Raw genomic sequence first — 19,092 nt, forward strand, 5'->3', positions numbered from 1 at the left:
ATCCGACTGAAGAGAAGGCCCGGTGATGTGTTTGCCGTGGTTGTAGGTTAACGGGGAAAGCGGGAGACCAACGAGGGCAGTGAAGGAGAATCATTCGAAGAATGTTCACACTAGTCTCAGTTAAAATAAAGAGACGATAAAAGTGAGAGAAAGAGAAGGAAATGAGAATCCCTATGAGAGCATTCATAATCGTCACAGCCCAAGTAAAGAGAACGCCTGTAAGAAATGGGAGATTAAAAGAGAAAATTTGGATGCGAAGAATAAACTGATATATATGTTCAAAGGGAGAGATAATGCAGAGTAAAGGGTGTGAACTGTATAAGACGGAAGACCTTTAAGAGAAAATCTGAAAGGTTAGATACCGTATCCTGGGAAAAGAAGAAAGTTTTGTAACAAAATAAGAGGAGTGTTAAGCAAAAGAAACCCAATGGAGAATATATCAATAGTCAAAGAAATTCCAATGTGACAAACCAAGGTCCGAGGAATTCTTGACAGAACTGTATGAACTCATCAAAGAAGTTCCAAGAGACTATAAATCCGCTATAGAACAAAGGTTTGCTCAAGGCAAAACGCAGGTGAAGGGAGTCATTCTCCTCTTTTTAGATGTTACAAAAGTAGTAGAAGACATTCACTGAGGATTGACCAGCGCCTTAGCTAGTTTTCTTAGGTACGGAAAACCCCATAGAAGTAGGGACACGTGGGCATTTTCCTTTTCTGTAATAAAGATGTATTTGAAATGTTTTGCAGGAGTCCTCGTCCTTATGATCAGCCACACCGTGCTTTGCTGTAATCTACTGCGGAACGTGTATTTCCATATACCCGTTTACCCATGTCGCAGACCATTACTGTAGTTCTTGGTTAACTGCTAACATTTAGTTATCTTTTGCTTTGTCAGCCTTTGACCAGCCAAACAATTTTCAAAAAGTGACTTGCGCATGTTGCTGCACATTTACACAGAGGAAATCTACATAAGTCTTTGTTTGGATGACCAGTTTCTCAGGGCACCCTGTGAAACATGGACATAGCCACACTTAAAACTGACCACAGCTGATGTGTTTTCTTAATGAACATAAATCTCACAGATTGTATTAATAAATTGCAGATTCTCCAGGAACTTTTGTGCGGCCCTCAAAAAGCCGAAATAACGAATTTAGGGGTTTTCACCCCTGAGCCCTACTTTTTTAAAATGTATTTGTTTCTGACTCAATTAACCTTTACAAAAGAAAAGAAACACAAACAGATAATAAACATTTTTGTGTATATGCAAATTCAATTTAAATTTCTAATTTCGTGCATTTCGTCCTAATTTTGTTTGTCCCAGCTACTTATTAAGGCATTTACACTGTTGATCTTTGTATTCTCGTCGTGCTTCTAAAAGATCAACATTAGTGAAGAACTGTTGTATCGAGAACGTTTAGTTTAAATATTAACTTCACAGTTGATTAGCACCTGGACTGCAGCCGATGATAGTGCGGCATTGGTACCAGAGATGAGTCTATCCCACAAAAAGTCTGAAATAATGTCCTCATCTCGACGCACAAAGTTCCTGAAAAGTCTTGACCGATGTTTCCATAATCCTTCACAGTCCATTAGTAAATGCCTTAATGTTTGTTTGGCTGGGTTTATGCAAATCGAACAGTTTTTTTGCCTTGTCCCTTTGATTACGCTTTTCCAAAACCTCCCCGCAATGGACCAAGTTTAGCCTCATTCTGCGGAAGTTTGAGTGCAATTTCCTATTAGGGAATTTCATTAAATAGCTCGAGAGGCACCCAAGTTCTTTTTCCCCCCTCAAGAATGGATTTGGAACTGGGACCAATCTGACCTTCTCTACTGTTTCAATCCAGTCTAAAAGCTTCAGTTTATTTAAAATTTGAAGCGGGTTTGAGACCAGAGTTTCCTCGTCGAGGCCAATTTTTGTGAGAGCTTTCATTACTTTTTCACCCAGTACTGACAGAATTGCTGATTTGCCCCCCAACCTTTGACACCTAAGGTCACCATAGAGGGTAGTCTCTCTACCTTTGATTATCTCTCGAAACAGAGAGATCAGTTTCCAATCCGCCATGCATTTCAAAGATTTTAAGCCTAGCTCGAATCTCAGACTTCCAATAGGTGTACAACTTGGAAGTCCCAGGACTTTTTTCCACAGCCGTCCTTCAAAGATTTACCAGTTTACTGACCAGAGACCCGATCTAGCTTCCAGTCCATATAATATGACTGGGACTACTTTAGCTAGCTAATACCTAAATAATGGAAGAATGGAAAATTTACAATTCATGTTCTCGGTTTCTGCCTTGTATAAGGCTGAATAGGCATGTACATTATAACCCAGATATTTTACAGTTTCTACAACTTTAATATTTTCACCTTCCAGTTTCCAGCTAATATGCTTAGCTTTTGTCAGGGGATGTTTAAAGATGAGAATATTAGATTTGGCAGGATTAATTGTTAGTCTGTTTATCCCAACATACTCATTCAATCTCGTGAGCAGACATTGAAGACCGATTGGTGTTCTATCAAGAAATACTATGTCGTCTGCGTAGGCCAGCCAACAGATCTTTCTCCCATTTAAGATGGGGCTGGCCAACGCAGACGATTCCAAAAAAGGACCCATGTCTGCCAAAAACAGATTAGAAAAGAGGGGCGCTCCTAAGCACCCTTGTCTAACCCCCCTGTTTACTTTTATTAGTTTTGAGAGGTGGCCCATTCCATCCAGACGAACTCTTAGGTTTGTGTCTCTATGTATTTCCACCAGTATAGACAATAGTGTTTCCGGCATACCGCACCCTCGCAATTTTTGCCAGAGTAATGCTCTTTCCACTTGATCGAAAGCTTTAGATAAATCGATCCAAGCTCCATACAGTGGGAGCGATTTCTTTTCCCTGTCTGTTCATTCAGCATGTTTTGGATCAGACCATTTACTGATGTCGACAGTCCCTTTCGGAACCCTGTTTGGAAACGTGATAAGATATCAAACTCTTCTACCAATTTTGAAACATGATTTAAGAGAAGTTTCATGAATATTTTACTTTCAATGTCGAGCAGAGCTATTGGTCTATAATTTGCTGCTGCTCGACGATCCCCGTTTTTAAAGAAGGGTATAACCAACTCTGTTTTCCAAGAAATTGGAACTGCCCGTTTCCTAAGGATTTCCCTGAAAAGACCAGACAATAGTTTTGACCATAATTCCGGGTCATTTTTGAGTATTTGGTAGAACAGGCTATTCAATCCTGATGCTTTAGAGGTTGAAGAGTTTGTTATGATTTCACAAATGTCCTTCTCTTCAAAGTTAAGTTGCCATGGTATATCTGGGTTTATCACAAAATTACAAGTACTATGGCTCTTGTAGGTCTCTGTTAAATATTCAACCCAGCCTTCTTCAGAGACTAGGTTACAGAGAGAGTTACCTGTTCCCCCCTAAAATTGATTTAATGTTTCCCAGAAACTTTTGGTGTTATTTTCTCTTAGGGTTTTGAGTACATACTCCCCGTCTTTTTGCATCCTAGCTTCCTTTTGTAGGAATGACCAAGATCTATAGTTGGCTTTCTCTCTCTTTATTTCTGCTTCATATAACTCTACTGGATAACCTGCTCTCTAGATTTCTCGCAGGGCTTTCCTGTGCTCTCTTTTTTTCCTCTGAGTTACTTCATCAAAAGCGAGGAGATGTTTTTGTTTCGCTCTCCCTACTAAATCTCTAGGTGCTAAAGTGGTTCAGAGAAATTTGGTAAATCTCGGTGGGTCACATTCTGATTTCTAGAGGTACTCTGGAATCTTTTTTAACCGCTCGTTGAGTTTTAGACCTCCGCTTTTGTATTTCACAATCCTGATTTTGCCTTTTTTTACCTCCAACTTCTGATTTTCTCCATCTGATATTAGTCCAAGAATGTTATAGAATGATAGCTCCAATCTACTGTGGTCACTGCCCCCATCTTGGTTTAAGATAAGAAGTGAGGGTAATGCGTACAGTCTCTGGGAAACAAAAATATAATCTAAAGTGGAAGCCGATTTCCCTCTATGCCATGTTGTATGTGTTCCTTGGTCTCCCCCCGTTGAGCTATTTACCATTTTGAGGTCCCAGTGTTCCATGAAATACAGCCACATTTTTCCCCTTCTTAGCTTCCCAGCTGCCGAATGTTTTAAGTTATTACTTTGTGAATGCAAGCAATTTGTGTTAAAGTCTCCGGCCAACATTATATTACTACAGACCGAATCCAATTTAACTGCTTCCAGTAGGAGGCCCAGATTTTCTAAAAATGTGTCTAGCTTTGAACTGGCTGGGTTCCAATAGATTTTTATCAATACCCAAATTGAGGGTTGTCCTTTTTGATGTATTTCTGCTCTGCATGCTTGAATACCTAGTGTGTTTTTCCAAACTGGGGCTATGTTTTTAAATGTTTGATTTTTTAGAGATATAAGCAAACCTCCTGATGGTCTCCCTTGTGCTTTTTGTGATGCCGGCAGGCATAATACCGTGTACCCTTCAATGTATAATGGGTTCACTAACCAGGTTTCTTGTAATAAGACAACATCTTCCTGGTTAAACAAATGTGCTCGCATTTCTTTTGCCATTATAGTACTGGAGGCCCGCGAGTTCCAGCTAAACACATTTAAATACTCCTTTCTAAAGTTACTGCGTACCTAACCCTAGCTTCTGCAACACTTGAGAGAGTATCTCCGGAAGGAGCGTAAGAGTGTTATCCTGTAGACTTAATTCCGCCTCTCTACTCCCGCCCCCGCCCCTGTTTTTGGTTTCAGCTCGTTTGACGTTTTCCCTCCCATATGGCTTTGAGTGATCTGAGTTACAATGGTTAGCAATGGTACTATTTTCTGAATCATTACATGAGACTTCTAGCCCGTAAGACTCAAACTCCCTGGACTCTTTCAACATAGCATTTTTTGTATTTACCGATTTAAGTACTAGTTCAACCAAAAAGGGGTCCTGTGACATCGGAAATTTGACACTTTCAATGTCTTCTGATGAAAAAGAGTGTAGGTTTTTTACTTTCTTTGTTATGCCCAATATCACTGAGCGACTCAGCGATTTGTGGTGCCCAATGTTGGAGCGCAGTCTCATCCAAACTCTTTGAATAGTGTAATCTTTGAGACTACTTTGACTCGAGTTTTCAAAGACTTTTGATGATGTCTGTGTTGCCAAGTGAATGACATCTTGACTACCTTGCTTGTTTAATTTAACCGACTTCCCTTCATCATTTTGAACATTATCTGCTTTTGTTGCTATTAATTTTGCAGAGTTCAGAATTATCAGTGATCAGGGTTTTTGAAGGAACCAAAGCTTTTTTGCTGGTCTTCTGACTTGTTATTGCGAAGATTAGGGCTATTTTTATACTGGAGTCGCTGTGTACTGCCGGAGCATCACTAGAACTGTGACTCTTTTTCGAGGATTGTGGATCTTTTTGTAAAAAGATCGGTGCCCACTTTTTTGCTTTTGTTGCAGTGTTCTTTTGAGGAACTCCTTTTGATATTTTCGTAGTTTGTATATCTTCTGTGCTTGTTTGGCTTTTAGGAATGTTCTCCTCTGTATTGGTTCTTAACTTGTCACTCGCTCCTAGTTTGGCGTCGGTTTCGAGGCCGATGCTTACTTTTGTGATTGCAACAGTTTCTTCTGGCTTCTCACAGTTGCCTATTCTGACCTTTTCGATATACTCTTTAGTTTTTTTCTGAGTTCTCTTCTCTTTAGTTTTTGTGTTCTTCCCCAAGGATCTATTTGAGTCTTGAGAGTTACATACTATGTTTTCTGTTACCTCGACGTTTCCAGACGTTTTTGGGCTTGGCTGACAAGTTACCTTTTCTGCTGCATTTTTGATACTTTTGTTGTTTTTCACCCCCTTCTTTCGATTCTTCTTTGTTTTGGACTGTGCTGTCTTTGACCTCTCCCTTCCTTCTAGGGGTTTTCTCATGTTTCTCCTGCTTCTCGAGGTCTGGACGCAGGGATGCTGCCAATCTGAGACTGTCTCCGTTTGTTTCCCAGTAATCATTTCTGAATGAGTCATTGACATCGCCTCAATGGTTTCCATTTCTCCCTTCTACTACATTGGCTAGCCTTCTGAATTCCTCCAGCACAGAATCTGAAAGTGGCGTGTCATCAAGTGAATACTCCTGAATGTTTTCTTCTTTTCCCTCTGTTAGACCCGACGTCGGATTTCCTTTAAAAAAAAAAAGGAGAACTTCTCCCAGTAGCTTGTTATTTTGTTCTTCCATTACATTTTTTTTCTTCAGATTTTGCTGTATAGAGGAAATATCAAGTCCTTGTTTTACCACTTCCAGATTGAGGTCTCGAAGCGGTAAGGTCATATTAGTGTTGATTGCAGCCGCTAGCTCAACCAAAGACGAATCACATAATGCCACCTCTTTTGTCACTTCCAGGAGTGTGCCATTTTGTGACTGCACCTCCATTTTGAGCATTTTAAAGACTGATACTAATGAGTTAAGAGCAAAATTTAATGCTTTTAGTGTTTCAGTGTTATGTAAGGTTTTTTCCTTAGATTCTTTGCATTGGGCTGAATCTCTCCGCTCTTCTGAGTTCTGATTTATATTTTCAGGAAACCGAATACTTGGGTGTGTTTGTGATACTTCACCTTCCTCCCCATTTGATATGGCGATACCATTCCCCAATTTTGCTGGTGATGAGAGAATTTCTGTACTTGAGGACGGTGTTTGAGGTCGCCTTGGATTTTCCCATAAAATAAGTGATTCTCCTTCAGCGTCACTATGGATTTTGTGCCGTTTTTTACCAAAATGATTTTCTATTTTTTGTTGGATTCTTTTTGTTGTTACTGTGTATTCTAGTCCGCGTTTCCACTTATTGTTAGTATATTACTTGGATTTTTCTCTCTGTGACTGTCCGCCAGTATTTCAGGTATTTCTTCTGCATGTATTTGAACCTGGATTTGCTGAGGGGTATTTGGATATATGTTTTCCAAAGTTTGTGGACTAGTGGATGTGTCTGTTCCATGGTTCTCACTTAAATATGACCCATCCCCTTCTCCCTCCATTTCTTTCGTACTGCGCAGTTTCATTGTCGATATCTCAATAAAAAACCCTTTTAGGGGTTTGGAAGTGTGCCCTGAGCGGGGGTCAAGAACAAACTACCCACAGTGAGATTTTCACGATGTGTGCTTGTCTAAGGTCTAAGGTTTTTGACAAGCCACTACTCTATCCCACACTGCCCCACAATCTGACAGTTCAATACAAGGACACCATTAACGTGCCAAGTCTCTGTAGTACAATGCTGTAAGCGAGGTGAATCTTGTACTGATTTTATTTCAGTCTAGTCTGTTCTTTCAGGGAGGTGGGATCAAAGGAGTTAACTCCTGCAGTCTCCCGCTCACCCTGGTTGTTGTTGAGGTTGAAATATACACAAGGGCTTACCGTTCTCCATCTGAATGTTCGGCAGGCTCCTTTATCCCAGAGTCGGGTGCAGCTGCAGCCCAGCTCCCCAGCACAACAGCAAAACAGCGTCTGACTTTTCGTTCACCCTTTTCGCGCTCAGGCTTGTCCCTGAGCCCTACTTTACTCCTTGCCCCCGCCACCTCCCCACTGCCTCCTTTCTCCCCAGGCATACACTCATTCCCACACCACATTCTCACACTCACATGCGTGCAACCAGTTACATGTACTGCCTGCCCCTCACACTCCCCCTTCACAAACATTCCCACACACACACACACACACACACACACACACACACACACACACACACACACACTCTCTCTATACACACACACACATACACTCTCTCTCTACACACACACACACTCTCTCTAAACACACACACACACACAGTCACAATCTCTCCCTCTCACACACACACACACACACCACACACAGTTGCACCAGAAATTCCACACACACACACACACACACACACACACACACACACACACACACACACACACTCTCTCTATACACACACACATACACTCACATGCGTGCAACCAGTTACATGTACTGCCTGCCCCTCACACTCCCCCTTCACAAACATTCCCACACACACACACCACACACAGTTGCACCACAAATTACACACACACACACACACACACACACACACACACACACACACACACTCTCTCTCTCTATACACACACACATACACTCTCTCTCTCCACACACACACACTCTCTAAACAAACACACACAAAGCCACAATCTCTCCCTCACACACACACACACTCTTCTAGAATGGACAACCTTTTAAGGCTTTTGGTATCAGATTGGAACGAACCACAAGCAGCAACTTCATTCTTGGTGCCTTCTTTGAGGATCATTGAACAACATTTTTGCATCATAAGCCACACATCTTTTAAAACCGGAATGTTTCGGAGTCAACATTTTGGTTAGAAACGTTGTGTAATTGAAAGTATGCCAGAATAATTACATAATTGCAATGGTTCGAGAAGCATGCTGAGCATGCATAAAAAGGAACTCAGACTTACCTTGCGGGAGCTCCTTTTCAGAGGATGCATTTGTGTCCATTCAATAACCTTCCATGGAAAACTATATTTTTGGTAAGGATTACTGCACATTTAGAGTTGGCCTGTTTTACAAGACTCCATCCGCGGTATTCTGTAAAGATAAGTTTATGCTTGGAGTACACTACACCTTTAGAGGAAAAGATTTCGACTCGCAAGAGGTGGACGTGAGCCAGTGCGCTCTGCTAGCCAGGCCTCAGACAGGATACCACGAAAACCCTGCATATGGCTGGATTGTGCCGAGTGAAGCCGCACTGCCGTGTAACTGAGGGGAGGCGGCATTGATGTTATACTCCCTCTGCGACTCCTGGCGGAAGCTGCAAGGATTCGCTGGGGTAGCCAGTACGGGCAAGCTGGGCGGCCCAAAGGATGTCAGTCAGTGGGTGTGCTGCATCTTCCTAAGCAATCGGCTGACATAATGAAGGCTGGCCCCGGTCGTCTGCGACTCAGCAGAAGACTGTGTTGGCTAGAAAAGCCTGGGCCGAGTTGGACGCATCAGCCACACATTATAAAGGCCTCCTGTTGGGGGATGCACTCAGGAGCAGCCTCTCCTCACGGCTGGGATCAGGTGAGTGTCCGGTGCCCGGGTAGCGCAACTATAGGTTCAACTTCGCTTTTAAAATAACATAGCAATATAAAAAATGACTGTAGGTTATGCTGTCATCCAAAAATACATCTTGCTTACTCCAACGCTCCACCCAGTCGTGCAGTCCAGAAATTATACTAAAAAAATCATTGCATTGAAAGTACTTCGTGCTACTCAAATACTGGTGCCCACCTGGTAGAAATAAAATGGTATTTCTAGCGACTCTTACAACAATGTTGTGCAATATCAGCTGGATATCAGCGCTGGAGTGAAGTGTGCGCCCTGCTGCCTGGGCGCTTTTGCAGCAGGTTCTGGAGCAGATCTTGAGTTCTACCCCCAACAGGTTGGTGTGCGCAGTGGAGGCAGACATCGGAGGTAAGACCGTTGACCCTGTGTGGGCCTGATGGTCCTTACTGGAAAAGTGTAGCTGGAGGCTGTGTGCTGCGGCACTGGCTGGCTGAGGAGCTGGGCCGGAGGTGTGGGGTAACCGCCCCATTTTCTTTGGCCTGGGAGATAAGGTTGGGCCGGTAGTGTAGCTTTGGACTATTTTCCTGGTGACCTGGGAACGCAGTGGCGTGGCAGCAGTGTCTTCACGCGGTCTCCCGCATCCCGACTGTGCCTTGCCTCTGGACAGTGGTGCCTGCACAGCGGACCTGACTAAGCTTTCCATTTACTGACTTGGTGCTCGCCGACCAGCTCATGTTGCGGCCCGGGACCAAAGACACCCATAGGCATGTGTTAGGTAGAATCCTGTGCAGTTCCCTTAGGGAGCACTACAGAAGATTAAGACTACAGGTATATGCAATAAATCCCCTTTGGTATCAGTCTGTACCACACAGATTTAGTTGGTAGCTGTGGCTGCAGTCAGACCTATCTCAAGAGGGAGATGAGCAGTATTCAGGGTTTATACAGTAGGACTACACGACTATGGAACAAGGAAACACTGACCAAAGCTTTGTATCAAAAATTCAACACACAACTCCCTATGTAAATTGTAAGCAAGTTTGAGCAAGAGTGAAAACTGAGCAAAACGGCACAGTGTAAACCAAGCAGAAATGGCACTCTATCAATTTCTTCAGAGGGAGGGAAAGGTCAAGTTATACAGGGTTAGACTCCTAAACACACCAGCAACACTTCCCAATCGGATTGTGAACAAGTTAGGCAAGGCAGTACTTTAGCATTAGCAATACTTTGGTGAAAACCGAGCAAAATGGCACTTCAACAATATAGAAAGGGGAAGGAAAGGTGGTTATAAGAGTTTAGGTGCACCAACACATTTCTTAGTGAGGCACAATCTAGAGAAGGCAGTTATAACAGATTTAACTAGAGTCAAGAGGCCTGTGCCAGAGTCAATGGTACAAGGCAAGGTGTCTAGGTTCAAAATGTTCTAGTAGTAGCTGCAGTCAGGTCTTTGTTTAACGATTGAAAAAGGCGGTTGCAGATTCGAAAACACCATGTTAGACGATAGGGGCGGCCAACCCGGAAGGTAAGTAAAGGATTTAAAACACCTTTAGCAGTACCCAGCAAAACGGGAGGCCTGGCGGAACAATGTACCTTTAAAGTGGAAGAGGCTCCTGCAGTGGCGGTAGTTCCTGCAGTTTGAGAGATCCAGCAGAGGAAGAGAGGCTCTCGTCGTGGAGGAAGGTTCGAGTTACTGCACTGCCCAGAGATGAAACCAGCCGCAGTGCTGCCAAAACGAAATAAAAGGTATGCTCCTTTAAATCGCGGTCGTGGTGGACGGGTGCCTGGCTATCTGGTCTCCTAGTGCTTGGCACTGGTGATTCGACCACGGCAGGTCCTGGAAGGCAATTGGCGAACTGGTTGGTCCCACCAGCTCAAGGGAAGAAGACTCTTGCAGGTGAAGATCTTCTCTTGTCGTTGGAGAAAAGTGGTGAGGATCTGCAGTGGGGCTTCACCGGTGGTTCAGTCGTTGCAGATGTCTTTGGCTTCTCTCCTCTTTGGATTTCATAGGTCCAGTGGCGACTTCTGTCTTCCAGTCCACAGGTCCCTGCTTTTATGCAGTAAAACCACCATTCATACAGCCTAGCTGTCACTCACACAGTGGGGTAGCTATCCTGGTGGCAACCCCCCCCGACCTATTAGGGCAGAGTGCGACTTGGGTTGCCTAGGTAACCCTGTCCAGGGTTCCTATTCCCCCTCCCACACATCCTGTCTACCCCAGACTCAGTGGCGCCTAGAGGAGGGCTTCTGTGCAGAAGCCCGCCAAAAGGACGGACAAAGGATCCCGACCTGGGTTAGGATTCAAGAGAAAGACACCAGAAAGAAATATTATCAAAGATCTGGCAATAAAAACCTACCGGAGTAAGGTTAATATTAAAGTAAACCGGCGGTATGTTAGAGGCTGTCAGTAAAAGTGGTAGCCTCGAACAATGGGAAAATCGCATAGGAAAATATTTGCGGTTGAATATTTACGGTAATAACCACTGCCAGCAGCCAGAAACTTTGGAGAGAGGGACTGTACGGTACCCCCGCGAAAATGAACACCAGGGAAAAACTATTAACGCTTCCCAGTACTTCTATAGTAAGATGGTTTGTACTGGTTTTGTTCATAACTATTGACTAGTAACATGCCTTGGGAGACAGTAGTCAGTCCCAGGGTATGGAGTCTATGTTTGGGGCTCGCTACGACACCTCTGTGTCACTGCACTGAGGGTGCTGTTTAACACACATGTAAAAAGATGATACCTATGAGGGTGAGAAAAACCCCATAGACCATAAGCACACAGAAATAGCCTACGACACACATCAGCAATCTGCCTAAGAGTGGGAAAAAAGGGTCTCACTCTTAGCAGGAGAAAAAAATAATCCCTTCAAGTCCAGCAAAGCTGCTGGGGGACTCTATAGGTAAGGGAAATTAGCCATAGAAGAGAATTCTCCCTAACAGCATGCAAACCAGTCCCAGACTAAATCACATTAGCAATCGACGAGGGAACACAAAGTGGAGCTTGGCAAACCTGAGGAACAAATTGATGCTGCTGAGCGTGTGCTGCAGGAGAAAGCAGAAGACTCAGGACAGGCAGATGAGACTCAAGAACATCTTTCAAATCTAGCGCATAATCTAGACATTCAATGCAAGGATTTAGAGCACAGATACCGTAGGTCCAGCATCCGTCTACGAGGGGTCCCTGAATCAGTTCTAGATAAAGATTTGAAGCACACAGTTCAACTCTGTTTTGCGGAATTGATATCAGACCTATCGGAGGACGAAATTGACATTGACTGCATCCACAGAGTGGGGCCGAAGAGAATGGAACTGGTGGCCCATCCGACAGATGTCTTAGCAGCACTTACATCCTACTGTCAGAACAGATCCTGCGGGCGTCTCGGTCTGCCGGGCACGTTTCTATTAATGGTGCGGATGTCCTCCTTTCAAGATTTGGGGCAGTACGCACTACTGAAAAAGAGGAAAATGGTCACAGTAGCGAGAGAATCTGCCTCAGAAGAGTGTCTGGTACAAGTAGACCTTGCCATTTGGCTTTTTCACATGGGAGGGCAAGCAGAGGCGCATTACCACGGTGGAGGAAGGTCTGTCCTTGCTACAGATCGGAGGAGGGGGTTGCAGCAGCCTCAGCCCTTCAACCACCGAGTATGACTAAAAAGTCATGGGAGTGGAGCCGCACAGATGGAAGAGGAACGATACTGATACTTGTGGATGTGCAGAGACGGGTGGGATATCCCCTAAAATATGGTGTGGCCATACAGGGGCCAGGGTAGCAGTGCATTAAGGGGAGTTTTCATGGATTGCGGTTGGAGCGCTGACGATACAGCCATAAAGAAAAGGTGGCGTTGTGAAGGGGTGTTTTGATTGTGTTTTTCTTGTAGGAAGACACTATTGGCTGTGAGGCCTGGCAGGCCAAATTTCGGCTGGGCTGTTGGTGAGTTGGTCATTTGGATTGCAAGGGAGGGAGGTAGGTCACCCTTTTGATTTCATTGGCTCTGGGTTGGAACGGGGTCATTGTTGGAGAAATTGAATCTTCAAGCTCAGTAGGGGCTATGAACCGATCCGGGTCGTTGGGGAGGTTTGATGGGTGGGTTGCAGGAGGGGGGGTGTTTATGTTGGGGTGGTGGGTTGGCTTTCAGAGGATCTTTGGGCTCTTTGCTTCATATATCAGGGGGCTGGAACAGTAAGCGCACAATATTTGAGCCTAGCATTCAAGTGTATTACATGGTTTATAGTCATAATGTAGAAAAAAAAATGTCGACTTACAAAAATGTAGAAAAAAAAAGTAGAAAACAATAATGTCGAAAACCTATACATATAATGAAAAGAGTCAATTTTTAGAAAAAAAAATGTTGAAAAAAAATGTCAATTAGCACTATCAATAAATACATAAACAAGAAGAGTATCATTTACTGGGGGGGTCCCCCCACAACCCCCCTCACCCAACACCCCCCGGAAACCCCCCCACCCCCACACCACCCTCTCACCCCTCATACTCAACACATTTTAATTATATATATATTTATTTATGTCAATTAGCACTATCAATAAATACATAAACAAGAAGAGTATCATTTACTAGGGGGGGTCCCCCCATCCCCCCTCACCCAACACCCCCCGGCCACCCCCCACACCCCCCCCACCACCCTCTCACCCATCATACTCAACACATTTTAATTATATATATATTTATTTATGTCAATTAGCACTATCAATAAATACATAAACAAGAAGAGTATCAGAGTATCATTTACTAGGGGGGGTCCCCCACAACCCCCCTCACCCAACACCCCTGGCCACCCCCCCCACCCCCCACCACCCTCTCACCCCTCATACTCAACACATTTTAATTATATATATATATATTTTTTTTTTTTCTAAAAATTCGAAAAAATGTAGAAAAAATTCGACATTATTGGTTTTCGACATTATTGTTTTCTAAAAATAAAAATCGACATTTTGACTTTCTAAATTATTGCATTCTAAAAAATGACTGACCACCGTATTACATATTATGCAAGGGGATGAATTCACAGGTTTAAAGGAAGAAGCTAGAGCCATATTTGAAGAGGGAGGGTATTGACGGGTGTTCTTACAGGAAACACATTAGAAAGAAAGAGATTAAGCTGAAAACCTATTCCCATGTGCTACAGGCAAATACACTGGGGAAAAGGGGAGGGGTCCTTATAGCCTTTAAGAACACCTTACAGGCCCAAAGTGGGAAACCGTTTGTTGACCCGGAGGGTTGGTTCATGATGGTAATAGCTTGCATAGCTCAATCTCCTTATAGTCTAGTGTCTGCCTATGCACCCAATATAGGGCAGGATGGCTTCCTACAATAGCGATTGACCCATTTAGAAAGCTTTGCAGAGGGTCAAGTTGGGTTAGCAGGGGATTTCAATCTAGCCTCGGCCCCTCAGGAAGAGTACAGCCCCACCTTTCTTCCAAAAGTAGACTGAGTTTCGTCGGTATAAAGAAAATGTATGTGCAAGTGTTCTAACTTCTGCCTCATCCATCCAAAGAGGAGGAAAGGTTACACAGACTAGAAGCAAAGGAAGTGCTAAGTTTCTACATCTCTAGAACAAGTGATTTCAGAACCAACTTTTCATAGGCTACACTGGTCCTAGGCTAGGCACAGCTTTAACAAAACAGACGTTATCAATGTCTTACAGCTCTGCATGCTACTCCATTGCAGTAAAGGAACTAGCCGAGGCCTTTAGAGCACAGTCGACCAGAGCAATGTCCATTATTTTGGCCTTCAAAAAAAATGTTTGTCATTCGGCTGCATATCTTCACAAAACACTATTACGAGAATAAAGCGAGATAAGGAGTCGCTAGTATGTGAAGACATTTAAAGACTATTCAGAGAAAAAATAAAAAGGTGGGATTCAAAAGATAATCCCTGGAGAGAAAATACATCTAAAGAAATTGAGTCAGAGGGAAAAGCCCACACAAAACACGAACTGAGAAGTGATGGATTAATCAAATAGGGGCAAGCTGACAGGCCGGTACACTGATAAGAAGGCTGGAGTAATAAATCAGATGAGGGAGACTAAAGAAGAAATAAGCTTATAAGCATCAAACGTAAGAAGCCGATGAGCCTCAGGGATATTGAAGATTTGAAAGCGGTAGGACCGAGAAGTGGTAGGGATATAGGAAGCTAAACAAAGGGAAGAGTTGAAGCAAACGCTCAGATTAGGAGTCAAAGTGGAAATGGGAAGAGCAGAAGGGAGAAATGAAAGAAGAGTAAGGGGGCGGGGGATCGTAGAAGCAGGAAAGAAAATAACCCCAGTTTTGGGATTGAGTTGCAGTAGCAGTTAGACATCCATCATTGGATAGAGAGCAAACGGACAGAGTTGAGTAGTCTGAGAAGGAATAAAGACTGGAGAATCTGGGAGTAGTCAGCGTAAAGATAAAAAGTCAAAAGAAGAGATAATAGAAGCAACAGAGATGTTATCAAGAGAGAACAGTAATGGGCCAAGGACAGAGCCTTGGCGCACCCAGTGAGAAAGCCACAAAAACAGGAGACTAGTGACCAGCCCATGAAACTGGTCATGGTGCAAGGCATTTATACTGATGGTCCAGTCTGGCCTCAGGGAAGGAGTGCACCGAGGGATCTTGATGCCGATATTGCACGACACTCCCTGCTGTCGAAAAAAGGTTTCAGAGATCTGATGCATCAAGAATATATCTTAAATGAGTTTGTGGTATGAACTCCACCAGAAAGAACTTTACCGGAGTTAAGTAATTTGTGCACTACAAGGTCTATCAATTAATTTTAATTTGGTGAATAAGTGTAATGTTGGTATTTCACACCTGTTCTTTTTAATTTTCTTCCTAGCGTTGAAACCAAAGTTTGCAGAATCACAGGACATCTCTGAACTAGCGCACAACTTTGACATGGTGAACATAGAGGTAAGAGTCTAAGCCACGTAGGCAACCAGCAGTGTCTTTACATATGTTTGGTGAAGGTCCGTAGATTTGAATCTCTGTGAGCGAGCCATGATATATATGTCCAGACAATCTGTTTTAAATGCGGCATACTTAGGCCTGTTGTCTCCACAGTGATATACTGTCATGTTCCAGTGTTTGTTTTTACCCAATTTATGTAATTTCTGTGCAAAATGCTTTGTTTTTCTGGAGGGCCCAGGGAAGAGCAATGGAGGATTTTGGTTTGAATTTCAACACTGCACAAGTAAATTACTTCTTGGCAGGGAAAGGCATAGAAACATACTAAATCAATGGGCATAGAGAGGATTAGTTGACAAACTGCAGGAATGAGAGCAGGCTAGTGGGACAATTGATCTCTCTGGGCATGGAATTTCATAGTTCAAGGGCTGAATAACGTTGTGAAAGGCAGATCCCACTAAACATAATTTTACCATTAACTGATGACCAGTGTAGAGAAACACTTCAGAAGTCTCTTGAGACCAGTGTAGAGAAACACTAGAGAAGTTACTTGATGCCACATTTAAGTCGAACACCGTTGTGCATACTCTGTAAACATTGTATTTGACATGCCGGCTACCTGACTACCTATGAGTTTTCATGGTCTGGACTGGTGTTAATAAGAGAGCCCACTGCTTTATTATGTAGTTGTCGGGACGCTGGGTATGACCAGCTGTAATTGGTGGAGCTTCAAAACGACATCTTTTTTTTAAATTTTTTTTTTTTTTACTTTCTCTAATTTGAGCATTTAAACTGAGGTCTGATTTCCAAAGGACTCTGATCTTAACTTTAGCATAAGTAGTAAGCCCGAATAGTGCTGGCAATGTGCATGTAGGTTTCAGATGCAAATGGCATGGCCTAACAGTAAGAATTATGTTTTGGAGGCATAATGTTAAGCCCCTGTCTCTAATCCATTTTCCCACCTGATAAAAGCTGTCGAAACTGTGGGAAAATATTAAAGTCACAGATTCATTTGCATGTCGTCAATTAAAGTCACAGATTCGCTGATTCATTTGCATGTCAGCAGCGTAACAATATTATACATCACATGACTTCATGCATCCCAAAAGACGATGCACCTAAAACATGGATTGTGGAACTGCCACCGTCTAAGTGAACAGATGAAGACTGACAAGTCTTCGGTCATGACCTTCTCGATTGGTGAGAAAACCTTGCAGCCACCCCAAGCATCTCAGGTCTACTTGGGCGACAGTGAACAGATGCTCTAGCTGAATGGAGTGCTCCTCTCTGTCAAAGATTTCTGATATGTCAAACATAATCAAGAGCACATCTTAGTCTACCTATGCCAAAACATCATTCTGTAGTGATGGTAGCACAGTTTCAGTCCCATCACTGGGCCAGAAGAAAGATGGATAGATGTCAAGAATCCTTTACATTTCTTCAGTCCTGGATGTGTGCAACTGCTGCTTGCTTTAGGATGTTTTATAACCAAGGGACGCAAAGAAAGATGTATGAACAGTAACTACCTAGTTATTGTAATCAGTGGGGCAAAACCCTACGCATATTTTCTTCTGTGCTGCGTGTAGACATGCGTCACCTCCTGGAAGATGAATGTCCTAATCGTGCTCGCTCCATCAAATCTCTTTGGTATTCATTTACCAAAGTAGGATTATTGGGCTATTGTGTTTTAAATATTTGATCTTCATGTAAAAGAAAATATGACCCTTAAAATATTTCCTATGATGCAAGGACATCCTCGGTGCAGGATAAAGACACTCTTGCCAGTCTTATTTCTTTGACTCCAGATACGATTTCCACCCATCTTGTCGTCTGCATTAACACTTGATCCTCAATAGATCAGGGTTCAACCAGGCAGAACACCTTGGTTTATACTTTGAGATGTGAAATTCAGGGTTAGAAAATTCAGATTCTTCGAGCAGGAGCTAAAACCAGCTCCTGGGTGTCTGGCTGATGCAGGTCCCTGCAGGTAAGCGTTACCAGGAGTTATGTATGATTCAGTGTATTTAAATGTGTATCAGATGTGTTCTAACTCTTCTTTATTAACACTCTCTAATACTCAAAGGTAATATCACATATACATGTCTGTAAGGCACTGGTTGGCCTGAGGAGCCAAGGGTAACTCCTGGTAGCTGTTGGTTTAAAGCTAACAAGGCTCTCTGAGGCTAGAAGCAGGTGCTAAATAGCTCCCAGCAATCTCAAACCCTTAATGGGTTAGTCTTATCTGTAATTCTGCACAGACTAAAGACCTTTCAAAGCCACCCAAAGCTCACAAAAGGAGATATTCTCACGTGTCTCTACATTCGGTATATGTTTAATGGCTGCACTTGCTTCAGCCCATATCAAACAAGGGTATGTGTATAAGAAAGGGAGTGAAATGTGGAGTGTTTGGTGAGAGGGCAGCAAGAGTTAAAAAAGGAAAATCCCCCCCTAACACATAAACTAAGAAAGATTTTAAAAACTCAAAAAAAATGGACTGGTCTCAGATTAGGGAAAAGCCAACTCAAGATAATTTCTTACAGGCCACAGTAGTCTGTTCCATCAAAATAATGGTGCAATATTCCATACAGGCCCAGTTCAGTAATTGCTTAGTACAAGGCTTAACTACATTTTAGCTTTAGTTTCTTGCACCCAGACAGGACTAATTGCCTCTAGTAAAGGCATACAAGCACTGTGTTGACTGGCACATGACTGATTCCGGCTAATCTTACCAAGAAGATTTGATCTTGTGGCTTATTTGCTGACCTTGGAGGGGAGACCATGGTTCTAAAAGTGGCTACAACACATGATCAATACAGTTTTTGTGATTGTGAGCAATTCTCACTGTACCTCAAATTGCCTAATCATCAATCTTCTTCTCTGTGCCACTTTCAACCATGACCCATACCCAAGGTCATGCCTGGCCACCACCCTTTACACCTCTGACCCCACTCTGGAACAAAGTCGTTATCACCCCAGATTTAGCTTAGACTCACTCCCTCCTCGATTCACTCCCAGCACTCTCCCTCCAGGAAAGCCAGCGCCCCCATCAAACTCCTCAACCACTGGCTCTGTAGTGCCCCAACTCCCCTCACTCCAACAGATGTGGAACAGACCTGGAGAACCAACCCTAATGATCAAAACAAAATC

At 43.2% G+C, this 19,092-nt stretch overlaps 1 protein-coding gene across 1 annotated transcript in view; it reads left to right on the forward strand.

Moving 5' to 3' along the window:
* LOC138562115 (thioredoxin domain-containing protein 12-like) overlaps positions 1-19,092 on the forward strand; it is a 632,036-nt gene that overhangs the window by 358,294 nt on the left and 254,650 nt on the right. Inside the window, exon 4 of the mRNA XM_069642768.1 lies at positions 15,878-15,951. Coding sequence (XP_069498869.1) covers positions 15,878-15,951 — 74 coding nt within the window. The remainder of the gene's footprint in view (positions 1-15,877; positions 15,952-19,092) is intronic.

Source organism: Ambystoma mexicanum, chromosome 1q (genome assembly GCF_040938575.1).
Source record: "Ambystoma mexicanum isolate Mex_15411 chromosome 1q, UKY_AmexF1_1, whole genome shotgun sequence".
Taxonomy (NCBI): domain Eukaryota; kingdom Metazoa; phylum Chordata; class Amphibia; order Caudata; family Ambystomatidae; genus Ambystoma; species Ambystoma mexicanum.